The 17947-nt window shown below is 38.9% G+C and overlaps 1 protein-coding gene across 1 annotated transcript in view; it reads right to left on the reverse strand.

Moving 5' to 3' along the window:
• The window catches only part of LOC133624486 (procollagen galactosyltransferase 1-like), a 44817-nt gene that overhangs the window by 24879 nt on the left and 1991 nt on the right, over positions 1–17947 (reverse strand). Inside the window, exons 2-4 of the mRNA XM_061988080.2 lie at positions 4375–4485; positions 2890–3007; positions 1741–1875 (exon numbers count right to left, since the gene is read on the reverse strand). Coding sequence (XP_061844064.1) covers positions 1741–1875; positions 2890–3007; positions 4375–4485 — 364 coding nt within the window. The remainder of the gene's footprint in view (positions 1–1740; positions 1876–2889; positions 3008–4374; positions 4486–17947) is intronic.

The following is a 17947-nucleotide window of genomic DNA, read 5'->3' on the forward strand; positions in this document are numbered from 1 at the left end:
CCAACAAGGTTAAGAACCACTGTTATAGACGTTTTATTTTGGTTTATTTCGTCAGAAAAACTGACGTCAAAACAACAGCAATTGCATGCATCAGGGCACAGTCGCACATGTCTTTGGTAACAGTCGCTGTGCCTGTTGTTTACTTGGCCATACTCTCTTTATACGCCACTCTGAGCAGATGCATGTCACTACCATGTGTTAACAGCAAGGAAGGCAGCATTTGAGGTTGTTTTTTTTGTCAGATTGGAAAACAATGTTTTAATGCTCTGCTGGCTGAATAAATAAATGAATGAATGTGGCTGCCAATACAGAAGATTAAATACCCAGGAACAACTACTTTTCTAAACTGGATGGATTAAGCAAAGAAATCAAACAATGTACTAATATAATCCACTTCAAGAAACTCTTCAAACTTAAAGTGTTTACAAAGTACAAAGAAGAAGTACCATGATACACAATCTGAATTTATTTCATCCATCCATTCATTTTCAAAACAATCTTACTCATCTCACTATATGAAATGTAACTTACTTCACCGAGTATTATTTATTTATTTTTATTGTGATTGCTTATGGAGTATATTGTGAATAAATTGAGAACAGGAAGTGAACAAAAGTTTTAGCAACTGTTATGTAAAAGAAAAGGGGTAGGATTAAATAAACTCTGCTTCTTCCTACTCCTTTTCGAACATGTTGAATAGAAAACTGGAAATTGTGATGTATCATGTTGTATGCTTGCATGTTCGAAATAAACTCAAACTCAAACTGGACTTTTAGACAAAACAGAGGTGATCATACAACGTATGTTTTCATGAAGGATTGATAATGAAATGTACTTCATATACAAATTGTCATGTCTGTGTGACCATGTTTTGTATTAGTCATGTTTTGTTTTGTTTAGTTATTGGACTCTTTAGTTTCTGGCTTTTCACTCCCTTGTCTTGTTTCTATGGTTACCCATTAGTTTCACCTGTTCCACGTTTGGACTCATTGTGCACTCTTGTTTGTCACCATAGCAACCCATTAGTTTTCACCTGTCAGGTCACGCACCTGTTTCACGTTTTGAGTCACGCACCTGTTTTCGTTAATCATGTCTGTAGTATTTAAGTTCATTGTCTTCAGTTTGTCTTCCTGGCGACATCCCACAATTATGCTCTGCACATTCCTGACACTTGATTTCATGTCCATCGTTCATGCTGCTCCTTTAGTCCATGCCAAGTAAGTTTTTGTTTATTAATGCTACAGTTAGTGTTTTTTGTTGTTCATAGTTTCTGCCTTTGTGCAAGTTTTGTGTTTATAGTCAAGTTTTGTACTTCCGCCCTTGTGCGCGCCTTTTGTTTGCATCTTTTTTTGGTAGTTATAGTGTTTAAATAAATCATGTACTCCCCTTCACGCCACGTATGGTACAAATCGTTTGCACCTCGGGAGAACAAACCACGCCATAGTCCCAGACGTGACACAAATACAGTAAGGTAAGACCCCAAATGTTTTTATTTTAGCAAATAAATGGGATCAAGAAGTATTTGATAACATTTTTATAGAAGTGAATTACTCCTTTTTTGTAATCTTAATGAGCAACCTGTATTAACAGTGATTAAAGTATATGAATTTAAGTATAAATGATAAAACAACTAAAAAAGGCATTAATGCCTCACCTGGTATTAATGTCTCTGCACGTCTCTGCTATTTAGTATATGTATCAAGATGTACCTGTATACACGCAAAACAAAGCAGCCGGTACCTGTGAGGTCATGCCGCACCAAAAGTTAGAGTAAGCAGCTCTGGACTCCAACATCGGAGCAACAATGGTCTTGTTTTCTCTCATCAGTTTCCACAACACATCTGGGTTGGTGAGCAGGTTGTCACAGTCTGCCACCTGCAGACAAACAAAAGGGCACAATACAGCAAATTACCACAATGCTTCCATCAAAAGAACACTAACAGTTCTGCTATTGGATTTTCTCTTGGCTCTTATACAACAGTTGCATTGTCTGCAAGGTTGTCTAGCTGGAAACCATTTCAAAATGTGAGCAGCTCTACAGGAATCTGAATTTTAACTAAGTAGCCATAGCAACAGGATGTAAGCCTTTATCATCCACTGCCAAACATCTCTGTTTACTCCACCTCGTCCATCTAAATGTCCACAAGCAAAGTGGATGAATAAAATAAGTCCAAACACAGAGAAAGCTTCATGTTTCACTGGGACAAAGTGGGGCAGTCTGAACCATTACGATCGATTTTGCAATTAGCAAAAAGGGAGACGTTGGTCAACTCAATGTTAAAATATATGCACCAGTCAGACTGATACACATTATTTTACAAATGTTTAAATCTTAACTAAATAAAGATAAAAAAAAAAAAAAATCAACTCATTGATTTATACTACTGCGATCATTCAACAACATACATAGCTCCTCATTAAAATTGAGATTACATGCAAAGTCAATATTTTATTTTATTGATATTGAAATGTAGATCCTGTAATTAACAAGAAAATGTTCACGTAAATGTGCCTTTTAAAACATTCAACACTGAGGTGATCCTAATCGTTCCTTGACCATGTGACGTCAACGACGAGAACAATAGGAAGCATGGATAGTGGATGGGGGAAAGAAGATGCAGGAGATAAATCTATTCAAGCACTATAAAAGTAACAACATGAATACTCCTCCTTTTTCCTTCCACTCCTACTCAGCGGCACCTCTTGTGAGTTTTCTGCTGCTACCCTGGTAACTCCTCTGATGCTTAAGGAATGTGTGGAAATAACACTCTATTGCATGGAAGCTATTTAAAGGCACAGATGCATGTTTTTTGTGGCATATTATTCATCAAACTTTGAATAAAACAAACATTAATGTTTGCCAACTATTGTGACTGACTGATAACATACCAGCAGATAGTCGGCCCAGACCTCACGGGCCGTGTCCAATGCCCCCTGGCGAAGCTTCATAATATGTTCATATCGAAGATTATTCCAGTGTTTAGGTCCCACCTCGTCCTCGAAGGCACTTAGACAGATACAGATAGACACTGACTCATATTACAGTGTTATTATTAATTCATTTCATTTCATTTTATTTCAGGCAATGACATAAAGAAGTACAAAGTTGACAACAAATAATAATATAAATTAATATAGTGCAAAAGGTAATATATATTATGTAATACATGATTGTCCAGTTTTGCCTGAAAGGGAGTGGGAAGAAGATAAGTTATTTAATCCCACCCCCAGTTCTCCATTCAGTGATTATTCACATGAGTTTCACTCTTACTTTGTTCAAGGATTATAATACAGATGTTGTATCATAGTGGCATTACCACAGGTAACAATAATTATTACACTGTAACAATAATTTGTATCAACACTGTAGGAATAATGAATATACCAACAATGGTGATAGACAACATAGCAATAACGGTAAAGAAACATTGAGCACATGTTAACACTTTGAGACAGAGTATAGCAGCAGGTCAAATTAAAGACCCTCATCTTTATATTTGAACCAGACCCCATGTTTGTATAATAGTTTAAATCGATTAATAGTTTGGCATTGCTTGTGTTGTAAGTCCAGTTTGTTCCATAGTTTTACTCCGCATACAGACACACAAAAACGTTTACGAGTGGTTTGAGCTCTCGGCAATAAGAAATATCCAAAGCCTCTCAAGTTATGAGTCTGCACTCGTCTTATAAAAAAACTTTGTAGATTAGGCGGCAATAATTTGTTAAATGTTTTATATAAGATTATTAATGTATCATATTTAACAAGGTCAACAAATTTGAGCAACTTTGATTGCATAAACAGATTATGAGTATGTTCTAAATAACCAACGTTGTGAATGATCCGCACTGCTCTTTTCTGTAATATGATCAGAGGATGAATTGTGTTGTGGTAAGTATTCCCCCATACTTCAACACAGTATGTAAGGTATGGGAGTACCGAGGTGCAGTATAGAGTACGGAGTGCATTTTCATTGAGGTATAGTTTTGCTTTGTTTATAATTGAGAGGCTTTTGGAGATTTTTGTTTTAATGTGTCTGACATGAGGTTTCCATTATAGTTTACTATCAATTATTACTCCCAAAAATGTATTCTCATTCACGATTTCAATTTGGGTACCATCAATACTTATTTTCTGTTCAGACGTTATGTTGCGATTTCCAAACATCACTATCTTAGTTTTATTTATATTCAAAGATAATTTATTTGCGTCCATCCATTTTTTTACTATGTTTAGTTCTGTGTTTACTGTATTTATGAGCTCATTATAGTCATCACTACTGTAGAATATATTTGTGTCGTCTGCAAATAGTATACATTTCAGTACTTATAAGACCAAACATTATCTGCGTCTTAAAAACATACACACAAAATTACCTGGATCCATCATCGGGTCTCCACTCCACATAGTGATAGTCATTCTGAACTTTGATGAGCCACTCTCTCAGGATAGCAGTGGTGTTATCTACATTGTGATCTGTCGCCACCCTGTGGGAAGATGAAGGACACATGTACTGTACTTTGAGTGAAGACATTTATTAGGGACGCACTGAATAATTCAATACATTGGAACACCAGTGGTGCAGACACCTTATTAAAATGTCTCCCTATAAAACAAGGTATTCATAAAATATGTCCTATGGTGATATAATTCTGTAGCACTGGTTCAACGACGGGATCTGAAGCACCGTATAAATTACAGTGTGTCATATAATTAATTCATTAGTCTGGCGCTCATAACGATTGTTTTCGGCCACAATTAGTCATGTTCTTCGAGGCCTTCAGTTTGGGACACAAATAACATCATCTAATTTGCATAATTGTCCATGAGGATTACATGTAATTTTTATGGACGTTGCGAGAGACAAAAAGTGACCAGAAACAATTTTAAGCAAAAAAAAAAAAAAGTGTTCTCTCAAAAATTGCGATTTTGATTGGATTTGCGATTTTTATAATTTATACATAAAAATGCATAAAACTGTAATAATAACAAGTGGAGGCAGACATGTTACTTTTAGACGGTCAATTAACATATACTTGTCTCAAGGTGTCACACATAAGAACAATATGCAATAATTAACTTTAAAAATATTTGGCTGTCTACAACAGCCTCAGGGGCCGTATGGAGGAAAATCTATTCCCACGAGGGCCGGACTGGTGATATCACGGCATAGTAACTTAAAAAATACAACTACGGCAACTTCAGATTGTTTTCTCTGTTTTACTTCGGCCCAAAACAGAACGTGCACATTCTGTAAATGTGCACATCACAAATAATCAACACTTCAAGTTATTTGAAAATTCTGAGGAAAACAATGGTGCAGTTTCAAAAGCATGAAGAACACAATGAATTTAGACTTAAACTCAGTGTACCTAAAAAGCAATTCAACTTTAAGTCATAGCCCATCTTGGATTAAACAGAAAAAAATAAAGCATTTACAAACTCTCAAACTACCTCATTTGTCATGCACATATTAATCTTATGCTAACTCAATCTGAGGTAGAAATTCACTGTGTATCGATAGAAAAATAAAAACTGTGCAATATGTGAACAATTTCAAAAACCAAAATAAAACTTTAGACTGACAGTATTGCAGTACATCACACACTGTTCACTTTCTTTAAATTTGCACTGAAGACAATACTTTTATCAGAACTATATCAATGTGCTGTGTCTCATAGAACATTTTAAATGGGATTACTAATTGTTTATTTTACTCCTGTTTTGTTTTAGGTCGGGTCGAGGGGGAGGAGTCGCAGCCCCGCGTTACAGTGTAACTCTTGCTTGGTATACTTGCTCGCCTCGGTATAAACTATTTGCTTGCCTAACAGAATTGCTATTGTGACATATTTACAACAGCAGTTTCTTTAATTAAAAATGCAGCTCACTTTTACACTTAGCAAACTCATCTCGCGGGCCGGATTGAACCTGTTCGCAGGCCTGATCCTGCCCGCATGTTTGACATCCCTGGGCTACAACATGCTCTTACTTTGAAGAAATAACCAATGAAAAACTTAACAGTGTTTATAGTGAAGTGAAGTGAAGTGAATTATATTTATATAGCGCTTTTCTCTAGTGACTCAAAGCGCTTTACATAGTGAAACCCAATATCTAAGTTACATTTAATTTAAACCAGTGTGGGTGGCACTGGGGGCAGGTGAATAAAGCGTCTTGCCCAAGGACACAACGGCAGTGACTAGTATGGCAGAAGCGGGGATCGAACCTGGAACCCTCAAGTTGCTGGCACGGCCGCTCTACCTACCGAGCTGTACCGCTATATTATAATGTAATGTAATGTAATCTTGATATACAAACGTTTGTACAATAATAATTCAAATAACCATTTAAATGAAATATAGAACATTTTAAAGTGCAGTTTTTTCCCAGTTGTCTTTTTGGTTATTGCCATTACCTGATCATGGCATTCTCGTTTGTTGGTCTGTGTTTATGAAACCATATTTATCTCCGATTTGAAGCTGAAATTTTACCATGGGATATTTGGCTTTCTGATCATATTTTTTCCTCCTAATTGTTGTTACTTTTTGAGCCTATCTCAGCTACAATCGGGCGGAAGGCGGGGTACACCCTGGACAAGTCGCCACCTCATCGCAGGGCCAACACAGATAGACAGACAACATTCACACTCACATCCACACACTAGGGCCAATTTAGTGTTGCCAATCAACTTATCCCGGAGGGAACCCACGCAGTCATGGGGAGAACATGCAAACTCCACACAGAAAGATCCCGAGCCCGGGATTGAACCCAAGACTACTCAGGACCTTCGTATTGTGAGGCAGATGCACTAACCCCTCTGCCACCGTGAAGCCCCTACCCCGAATTGTAAATAATGTAAATAATTCAATGTATACACCCTGAAGATTATCTTGTGTGATGACTGTATTATGATGATAGTATATATGATAGTATATATTTGTATCATCAACCCCGACTTAAACAAGTTGAAAAACTTATTCGGGTGTTACCATTTAGTGGTCAATTGTACGGAATATGTACTTCACTGTGCAACCTATTAATAAAAGTCTCAATCAATCAATCAATCAATGACTGGAGCACAGTTATGCAGCAGCATTGTATGCTATGGACAAAGACAGTGATAAATAAACTGCGGGGCGGATTTGTCCGCCGTCTGTGTTATCCAAACAAATCTCCGAGCACGATGGGGAGGGGCAACGAGAGACACATGGAATGTGTATGTATGAGGGGAAAATGGATTTACTACCAACGGTGTCATGCAGTTGTCGACGGCCGCCATGCTGCGGGCCTTAGTTTGCCATCAAGGTGTGGTGCTGTCACCCAGAGATTTCTTCATTTTCTCACGCTCGCTCTAATGTCTGTCTACCTTTGCCTGAACGAGAAACCATCGTTTAAGATCAAGTAGAACACTATCGCCAGCCATAATAATATGTATACAAGTACACTGTGCACATTTAAATAAAAATATGCTCATTCAGACCACTACTATCACTGATCTGGTGCATGTCTGTCTGGGTCTTTTGACTGAAAACCACTCCTGAATCAACTCCTTTACATAAATACCTGGGCGTAACATTGGACAATAAACTCACTTTTGATCAGCACACCACGGACATTCAAACAAGAAGTCAAAAAAGACTGTCAGCCATCCGAAAACTTAAGGGACTATACGTTGCACCTCATCTCCTGTTATTACTTTACCAAAGCATTGTTCAACCCATCCTTATGTACTGTTCCACATGTTTTTTCACCATGCTTTCTGTAACCAACCGGACCAAACTCACACCTGTTACAAACATAGCAGTTAAAATCATCGGCCTATCCACACCCAAAATTTCAGACTTAAACCACAGGTCCATCACTCGACTGGCAAAAACGATAGTCCAGGATATCAGTCACCCACTACACCAATACATAATCCCACTACCGTCAGGGCGCAGGTACAGAACCATCAAATTCCGGAGGGCCCATCTCAGGAAAAGCCTGATCCCTGCAGCTATAGCCGCCCTTAACAGCAGGCCCAGCCGACCTGTCTGACAAGCCTATAAATGTGTTGGTCATGTATGATGTCTTTTTGTTATTTTTGTTTTGTGATGTGTAATGTCTATTGTTTAAATGTACGGCAGTGAAAATGAATTTCCCCAACGGGGACCAATAAATCTAAGTCTAAAATATAATCTAATTAATGCACACGCACCCACACACAAGACCTAAATGGGCTCTACCATGACGTAGACCTGCGCGATTAATCGACATCAATTCGACATCAAGGTTTTAATTAGTGCGATAAGTAACCGCAAAAGGCAAAGGTTTTTTTTTCCATTTAAGTGACAGAAATGTTCACCGATCAGAATTGTTGAGCCTCACATCTTTGTCTCCTGGCCAATCAATAGTGTTTAAGGAAACAGCATGTTAGTTTTTAAATCGGTTCTTTCTTCAGTCTCACAGCATGAGACAAAACTGTGGCTGGCCGCCTTTAGCGAGGGTGTATAGTGAATAAAGGCCTAAACACCCTGTGAGTTAAATGAATGATGATTTGTCCAAAATTATGTCAAAAAGTGACATCTCCACACCCTCCAACCCTCATTTAGTACAAAGACGACACTCTCACGTACGTATTTGTCTGCAGAAAGGAAATGTACATCTTATCCCGTTTCATAATCTTGCAATCTTGGACATGCAAACTCCACACAGAAAGATCCCGAGCGCAGGATTGAACCCAGGACCTTCGTATTGTGAGGCAGAAGCACTAACCCCTGTTCCACCCTGCTGCCCCCATATTAGCAATATGTCAAATAAAAAGTAGCAACCATGTTAGTATCCCAAACTTCTCGTAGACGAGCTTTTGGGCGGTATAGCTCGGTTGGTAGAGTGGCCGTGCCAGCAACTTGAGGGTTCCAGGTTCGACCCCCGCTTCCGCCATCCTAGTCACTGCCGTTGTGTCCTTGAGCAAGACATTTTACCCACCTGCTCCCAGTGCCACCCACACTGGTTTAAATGTAACTTAGATATTGGGTTTCACCATGTAAAGCGCTTTGAGTCACTAGAGAAAAAGCGCTATATAAATATAATTCACTTCACTTTTTGCTTGCTCATTCGCTCCTCACCCGTGCCACCGTTACAAGCTCTGGAATTTGCATGCACGTTGTGCAGCCCATTAATCGTTTTTTCAATTACTATATTTTCATGATCATGAGAAGCCATAATCGAAATCACAATTCGATTATTGTCCAGCCCTACTCTGAGGTTGTACTAAATCCATTCCCCAAAGCAATTCTTTTCCCCTTATACATAATTGAACTAATCTGTCCCAGCATCAAGCTGCTGCCATCAAACCATCAAAAAAGCTTTGCGTATCATCTTAACATTCTTAACTGTCACACAGGAGTAGTAATTAAATTAACCAATGTTAATATTAATACAGAATTTTCAACCTCGTGAGCATTCACATTTTGAGTTTACTTACATCTCAGTTTTTGCATATGTACCAAACAAAACTTCCAGTGAGCTATCAACAGAACAAGGCCTAAACTTACGGAAAAGGCTGAAGCAGCGACATAACTGTGATTGTAATATTTATGGCAGATTACTCTCCATCCTGCAAGCCTGTGCAGCACATTCACACGATAGAGGTGTGCATGCATGTGTTTTTGTTAGGCTGCTTGCCAGGTGCTTCATCTTTACCTGTCATGCTGATAGTTGCAGGTACAGACAAGTTGCCAGGGCCACTGAGTTTGTGTAGAATAAACTACAACTGGTTCAATGGAGGATGCAGCTATTTGAAAGAAAAGCTTATACACAAAAGGCAGGATGAGGTACAGTACCTCGGTTTACGTCACATTTCGTATGGTTGAGGGTTTGATGGAAATGTTCACCAAAATCTTGCTCCGATTTTCCTACACTGTCTTGGTTATTGTATTTACAAACATTGTGCTGAACAAATTAGTCTGTTCGTCCACTTATCATTCCGCAGAATCGAGTGCCCGAAAACAAAGACAAAGAGTCCCACGTTCGTCTGCAAAATAACCTAACTTGGTGACAAAAAACATTTTCAGTGCCAGCACTTTTATAAAGAAAGTGGTAAAGTATTATATTCAATAAAGCACTTGTAGCAAAGTACGGATGTACCTTTCCGGTGAAGGTAAAAGTTTAAAGAGGGCCTATATTGATTATAATCTACATACTTCCTTGTGGTATAGATCAGAGGTGTCCAAACTACGGCCCACGGGCAATGTGCGGCCCACCGGCGCCTTCAATTTGGCCCACGAGATGTCATGAGTTTACTAAGGAATATGGCTGCAGGGAGATTTCGATTCATATTAAAAGTCAATTTATAGACAGCTGCTTTGTAGCCATCATGTGAACAACATGAGTAATTCATGTAGATGAAAATTTGTCATGCTTTAAATGAAACCAAGCGCAGCCTTTACTTGTATGACCCAATGCAAACAACCTTCCCTAGTGCAAAAAAAAAAAAAAGTGGAACCAACATAGAATGCCAAAAGACATGGTTACACATAACACAATACAACACCATTTGTGGATACTATAAAAAATGTCCATGCATCATAAAAAAATTCAGAATTACACTCATTTAGATCCATTACAAAGCATGATGGGAAAAATGCAAAACACTATCTCCACCCTTATGTATGTTTGGCGCATTTTAGCTGCTTGATATTCTGATTGATTACAAAACTTTAAGGAGGTAGTCACAGGAGTATAAAAGTTAGGGGTCCATCTTTCACATTCTCTTAATATCTAATTATAACATTTATCAATTATGTATCTATTATCTATACATCCATCCATTTTCTACCGCTTGTCCCTCTCGGGGTCGGTGGAGCCTATCCCACCTGCACTCGGGCAGAGGGCGGGCTACACCCTGGACAAGTCACCACCTCATCGCAGGGCCAACACAGATAGACAGACAACATTCACACTCACATTCACACACAAGAACCAATTTAGTGTTGCCAATCCACCTATCCCCAGGTGCATGTCTTTGGAGGTGGCAGGAAGCCAGAGTACCCAAAGGGAACCCACGCAGTCATGCAAACTCCACCCATGTTACTCAACATGCAGTCCCAGGGGAAAAAGTTTGGACAATCCTGTTCTAGATAAAATGTTTCGGATATGCTTTGGTGTAAATTATGCCTGAATTATGCTCCAAAGTCACATTTTTAACTAGTTGTTTGAGTTTATGTGCAGGATGCTTGTTTGTGGAGGCATTAAGAGATTGCAAATGAAACCACACCCCGCCTTCTCCAAAATATCCAAAAGTATCTTTTGAAAATCTACACTTTTTAAATATATATCCTGTTCCTCAAAACAAGTCATAATGTTGTCGTCTTTTTTTTGTCAGAGCCCAGCGGCTAATCCAATTTCATAGTGGCCAGAGTGTTGTGGACAAATAAATGTTATCATATCTTTATCTTATTTTATCTTATTTATTTTAGGGGTGTCCCGGTACAACTTTTTTACTTCTGATACTGATAATGGAGCCTTGAGTAGTGGGCGAAACTGATATTAATCAATACGATAATAGTAGGAATCACGGCATGTACTTTTTTTGTTTTGTAGTGTCAAATGTTAGAAAGGGTATAATCAAGTGAAATTTTTCAAAAAAAAAGAACAATGGTAGTAGATATAAAATACCAACCTAATGGCACAAAAATACATTTCTTATTTTGTAGTGTTTAATGTTAAAAAAAAGGTTTGATCAAGTGAAATTCGTCAGAGAACAATGAATGGTAGGTATGGAAATACTCACCTTATAGTCCATTTTCTACCGCTTATTCCCTTTTGGGGTCGCGGGGGGCGCCGGAGCCTATCTCAGCTACAATCGGGCGGAAGGCGGGGTACACCCTGGACAAGTCGCCACCTCATCGCAGGGCCAACACAGATAGACAGACAACATTCACACTCACATTCACACACTAGGGCCAATTTAGTGTTGCCAATCAACTTATCCCCAGGTGCATGTCTTTGGAAGTGGGAGGAAGCCGGAGTACCCGGAGGGAACCCACGCAGTCACGGGGAGAACATGCAAACTCCACACAGAAAGATCCCGAGCCCGGGATTGAACCCAAGACTACTCAGGACCTTCGTATTGTGAGGCAGATGCACTAATATAGTCGATTTAGTAATTAGCTTATTATAAAAAATGTTGGCGACACCTACTAGCCACAAAAATTCATTAAATTAAGGGTATTAAAAAACCTGACACGTTTGTTACTGGATATTTTCTAATATGCTTCTGCCTTGGAGACTTTTGATATGTAAGTAATATGCAACCACAATTATTTGACACTTGTTTATATTGACAAATGTTGTGTTTTAGACTGAAATATTATTCAATTTGGGACACTTATTAAGTACATCTAGTGCATAGTGTGTGTGTTATTGTGTGTTTAGCTGTGGTCAAGCTGCTAGCTCCTGGAAGCATATCGCCTACCATGTTTACCTTTTGTAAATGACTTGGCCAAAATACAAGAAAAGACCAACCTTGTGTGTTTACTGAAGGACATTTAGATGTTAACTGGCTGTCCAGCATTGCACAAGTAAACACTTGCACAAGTAAACACTTTTGGCATTGTTTAACACAACTATCCTGTTGTGTAACAACATTTATAAGTCAGAAAAGAGGAAAATCATCCTAAATCCCCTCCTCTAAAGACCTTAGTGGCCACATGCGTGGACAGCACCTTTTAGCTCTTATTTCCAAAATTGTGTACACTACTGAATTGAGGTCTTATGGTGACATATGGACACTTATTCTGCTATCTGGTGGTGTCAGAAGATTATAACATACAATGGAATTTGGAAAAAAAAAAGTGTAAAAATAAAAATTAGCAGGTCACTACACATGAAGTACACGTTTGTGTACTTATGGACTAAGTACATCATATCAAAAGATGATCCTTAGTTTTTATTCAAATTAGGGTCCAATAATCCCAAATAGCAAAGAGAAATTAAAAAAAAGCATGTAAACAAACAGCTTGGGCCTTAAGAGGTTAAATGTTAATGTATCCATTTAATGTGTCATTTATACGTATTCTGCATTATCTTCTGCAGGAGAAACTAGAATTACTCTCTATAAAAATAATGTTTCATGTTAATATATCGGGGTGTCTGGAACGGATTGCTGGTAATTGGGTTAACATTATTTCTTGTGGGAAAAAAATGGCTTCAGATCTTGTACGGATTGCTTTTGGAACTGATTTGTAATGAAAACTAAGGTGCCAATTAGGGCTGCACAAAAAAAAAAAAAAAAAAAAAAAATCACACCTGAATCGCGATTCTTATTCATCCTGATTATAAATTGATTCATAATTTTAAGAAATCAATTAAAAAAATAAACAAAATGTTTTAAATATACCGGTATATCCATCCATCCATCCATCCATCTTCTTCCGCTTATCCGAGGTCGGGTCGCGGGGGCAGCAGCCTAAGCAGGGAAGCCCAAACTTCCCTCTCCCCAGCCACTTCGTCCAGCTCTTCCTGTGGGACCCCGAGGCGTTCCCACAGGAAATATATAGTTGTTCTTTATTAATAAGAATCAGGTTTTTTTTAAACATTTTTACACCTCCATGCAACCAGAAGAAGCTTTTTTTTTTAACCTGAAAACATTTTATTATAATTTTTATACCAAATAATACATTGCGAGAATCAATTTTTAATGGAGAATCGTGTTGAATTGATTTTGAATGGAATCGTCACCCCAGAAATCGGAATCGAATCGTTGGGTGTCCAATTGAGCCTTAGTCACTACGTTTCCATGCACTAAATTAGTCTGATTTCTCAAATAGTTTGTTTTGTTGTATTTTCCCACCTATGTGTGAAGTCCAAGTGTCCATGCACACTCTCTAATGCGACTAAACGCCGTGTGCATCCCTTACACTGGTGGGCGCTTATTACATTTTAGCGCGAAGAACTGAATAGCTTTTCTGGTTGACCTATGACATCACACGATGCATTGCGGATCCTTACAACTTGTTTTAACTGATGTCCGTTGTAATATTGCCACAGATTACAAATAGTATGTATCTAATGGCTATGCTGATGTTAGATAGCAGACAGCATCAAGAAATGATCTTAGATTGCGCCACAAACATGACGCTATTGTATCGGGGCGGATGCATGTCTGATGCAAAGAAAGACGGCAGAAAAGTATTTTCGAAGGAATTTCCGGAATGTCTCGGAGTTCATTCAAAAGGCTCTGTGGATTGATGGAAGGAGTTTTAAATAGGGCTGGGCGATTATATGATCGTGATTGTTGATCGCAATTAATTTGAGTTTGATCACAGTGATCAGCTGTTAACAATTTTCTACTGTACTTTAATGTTGGTCATTATGGTGGTAGTTGGATAGCCAAGTGTTTTCTGAGGTAATGCTTGGTGAAAAATGGTTGAGAACCACTGCTCTACACTGATTAAATGATATGTGCACAACGTTGCTTTGCTAAACCACTCGGGTGCCAAGATATAATCCGACCTGTCAAATATGAACACAGATGAAAAGATCAGTTTAATCTCCAAAAAGCAGGTCTACTGGCCAAGGATCAAAAAAGGATGCACGCAGAGACCAAATTTCTGCAAGACTCATGAGGGCTGGATGCGGGTACAACCAGGGTATAAGAAAAGCAGCAAAAAGCACAATTTTGCAGTTATCCAGGGTAAATAAATAATGTGCCGTTGTTGAGTGTCTGTGCTGTCTACAGCTCGGCAGAGTAACCATGAAATACTCTTCCATATCAGTAGGTGGCAGCAGGTAGCTAATTGCTTTGTAGATGTCGGGAACATGGTTTGTCACGACTACAATATTAAGACGACAGCGGACAGCGGGAGGCAATGTGCAGGTAAAAAGGTATCTAATGCTTAAACCAAAAATAAACAAAAAGTTGAGTGTCCCTAAGAAAGGGCATTGAAGGTGTGGGATGGCTATGCAGAACTAAACTAAAACTGAACTGGCTGCAAAGTAAACAAAAACAGAATTCTGGACGACAGCAAAGACTTACAGCGTGTGGCGCAGACGGCGTCCACAAAGTACATCCAAACATGACATGACAATCAACAACGTCCACACAAAAAAAGATAGCAACAACCTAAAAGTTCTTGATTGCTGAAACAAAGCAGGTGTGGGGAATAGCGCTCAAAAATAAGACATGAAACTGCAACAGGAAAATACCAACAATACAGGAAAAGCCACCAAATTAGGAGTGCAAGACAAGAACTAAAATACTACACACAGGAAAACACCAAAAACCTCCAAATAAATCACGGCGTGAAGTGACAGGTGGTGACAGTACACCTACTTTAAGACAAGAGCTATAGTGATGCATGGTTGGTTATGGTTTAAATTCATATCAAACAATTGCGACAACGACTTTTTATTGTCTGAGTTTCATTTTTTAATGATTTCTGCTGGTGGTGTGCCTCCGGATTTTTTCAATGAAATAAATGTGCCTCGACTCAAAAAAGGTTGAAAAACACTGCCTTAAACGATAGTTTAGTGAGGCTGAAACGGGGCTTAGGCAAAATAATTATTTGTTTAAGACATAGGCCCCATTTACACTAAGCCTACACTAAGGTTATGCACGGTAAATCACACCTAACCTTATCCGTGTCCACACACAACAATGCCACTGTTTAAGACTCCCGCCCCCCTCCGTCCGCCGGCGCAACTTGACCTACTACGCATACGCGAAAAAAAAAGCGTCCATCTGCTCTCCAACTTTACTTCACTGTGAAGTTATTTAAAAAAATAAAATAAAAAAAACCTACAATGTGATATATTTGATATGTCCCTAAGCTTTAGAACTTTGTTGTAAAACTCTCCCCTTCTGCGTCTGTCCCTGACACCCGCATTTTAGGCTGGCCGCTCTGGAAACACTCTGTGGAAACGCTCCCCACCCACACTGCTTGGTGCCTCGTCTGAGCTGCTGTGACTTACATTACCATTGTAATTAATTAGATGACCATAGTAACTAATTAGATGACCATAGTAACTAGTACATCATGCAGATTCCAACCATTGAAATACTTTGTATAGTTCATGACTTACGGTCATTAGAAAACATCACTGCACATCATAATAGCAGCTACACTTTCCATCTTAAAGATCTAAAAAAAATATTTGGGAATCCAACAAAACAATACACAGCAATACCATAACAATGCAATCCAATTCCAAAACCAAACCCGACCCAGCAACACTCAGAACTGCAATAAACAGAGCAATTGAGAGGAGACACTAACACGACACAGAACAAACCAAAAGTAGTGAAACAAAAATTAATATTATCAACAACAGTATCAATATTAGTTACAATTTCAACATCCATCAATCCATTTTCCCCTTCGGGGAATAAGCGGTAAAGCGGGGGGCGTTGGAGCCTATCTCAGCTACAATTGGGCGGAAGGCGGGGTACACCCCGGATAAGTCGCCACCTCATCGCAGACAATTTCAACATAGCAGTGATTAAAAATCCCTCATTGACATTATCATTAGACATTTATAAAAATAAAAATAAAGAACAATAGTGTCAAAGTGGCTTACACTTGCATCGCATCTCATAAGCTGGACAACACACTGTCCAATATTTTCACAAAGATAAAATAGGTCATATTTTTGGTTCATTTAATAGTTAAAACAAATTACATTATTGCAATCAGTTGATAAAACATTGTCCTTTACAATTCTAAAAGCTTTTTACAAAAATCTACTACTCTGCTTGCATGTCAGCAGACTGGGGTAGATCTACGGCTGAGCGATATTGCCTTTTTTTAATATCGCGATATTTTAAGGCCATATCGCGATACACGATATACTGTATATCTCGATATTTTGCCTTAGCCTTGAATGAACACTTGATGCATATAATCACAGCAGTATGATGATTCTATGTGTCTACATTAAAACATTATTCTTCATACTGCATTAATATATGCTACTTTTAAACTTTCATGCAGAGAAGGAAATCACAACTAAAAAAAATCACTATTTTTTTCATACGGTGTTGATCTGGAAATGTTTGCCTCGGCATTTTGATGGTGTGGGCGTGTGGCACCAAACGGAGATATTGACGTGCGGAGTAAGCACTCTTCATTGTCTAGCGGGTGACTTTTCAAATGATGCTACATGTAGCAGTGTAGCCGAGTGTCCTGGGTTCGCCTATACAGTGTACTTATCTAATAAAATAATAAACGGGAGACATTAGAGCAGGTTCGGTCGCCACCGCTTCTATAATGTCAACATCACACACCTCCTTCCACAACCACACACACCCTACGTCACAGCCCTACGGCAACTCTGGAGGGACAAAACTACTCCTCCTTACCTAACACACTCAGGTAACTTGGGACACCCTGAACTGTTTGTTACAGCAGTAATGCTACTTTTTATAGCAACGCTTTCGCCCCACACTTCACAAATTACGGTTGTCTGTTTGACATATTCCCACTTGAAGCCAAACCACCGCCAGACGATGGAGTCCCTGCTGTTTTTCTTGGGAATTAATTATTCCTCCATGTGTTACCAGATTTGCACCTTCTTTCTCTTGTATTAGCGTCCGCATCACAGCTAACTTTACCCATGCTGCTACCTCTCTGCTCGGGGAGGGTGTATATGTGTGTGACGTATGACGTGACAGTATGTGACGTATGTAAGAAGGTGCGCTTGCTGTCTGTGAGAAGGAGAGACTGGAAAGAGGAGGAGAGCCTGTAGTGTAATGCCCGCAGCTCAAAGCAACTGCGTGAGAACGTATACTCGATATCACGATATAGTCATTTTCTATATCGCACAGAGACAAACCCGCGATATATCGCGTACCGTATTTTCCGCACCATTAGCCGCACCTAAAAACCACAAATTTACTCAAAAGCTGACAGTGCGGCTTTTAACCCGGTGCGCTTTATATATGGATAAATATTAAGATTCATTTTCATAAAG

This window comes from Nerophis lumbriciformis, linkage group LG27 (genome assembly GCF_033978685.3).
Source record: "Nerophis lumbriciformis linkage group LG27, RoL_Nlum_v2.1, whole genome shotgun sequence".
Lineage (NCBI taxonomy): Eukaryota > Metazoa > Chordata > Actinopteri > Syngnathiformes > Syngnathidae > Nerophis > Nerophis lumbriciformis.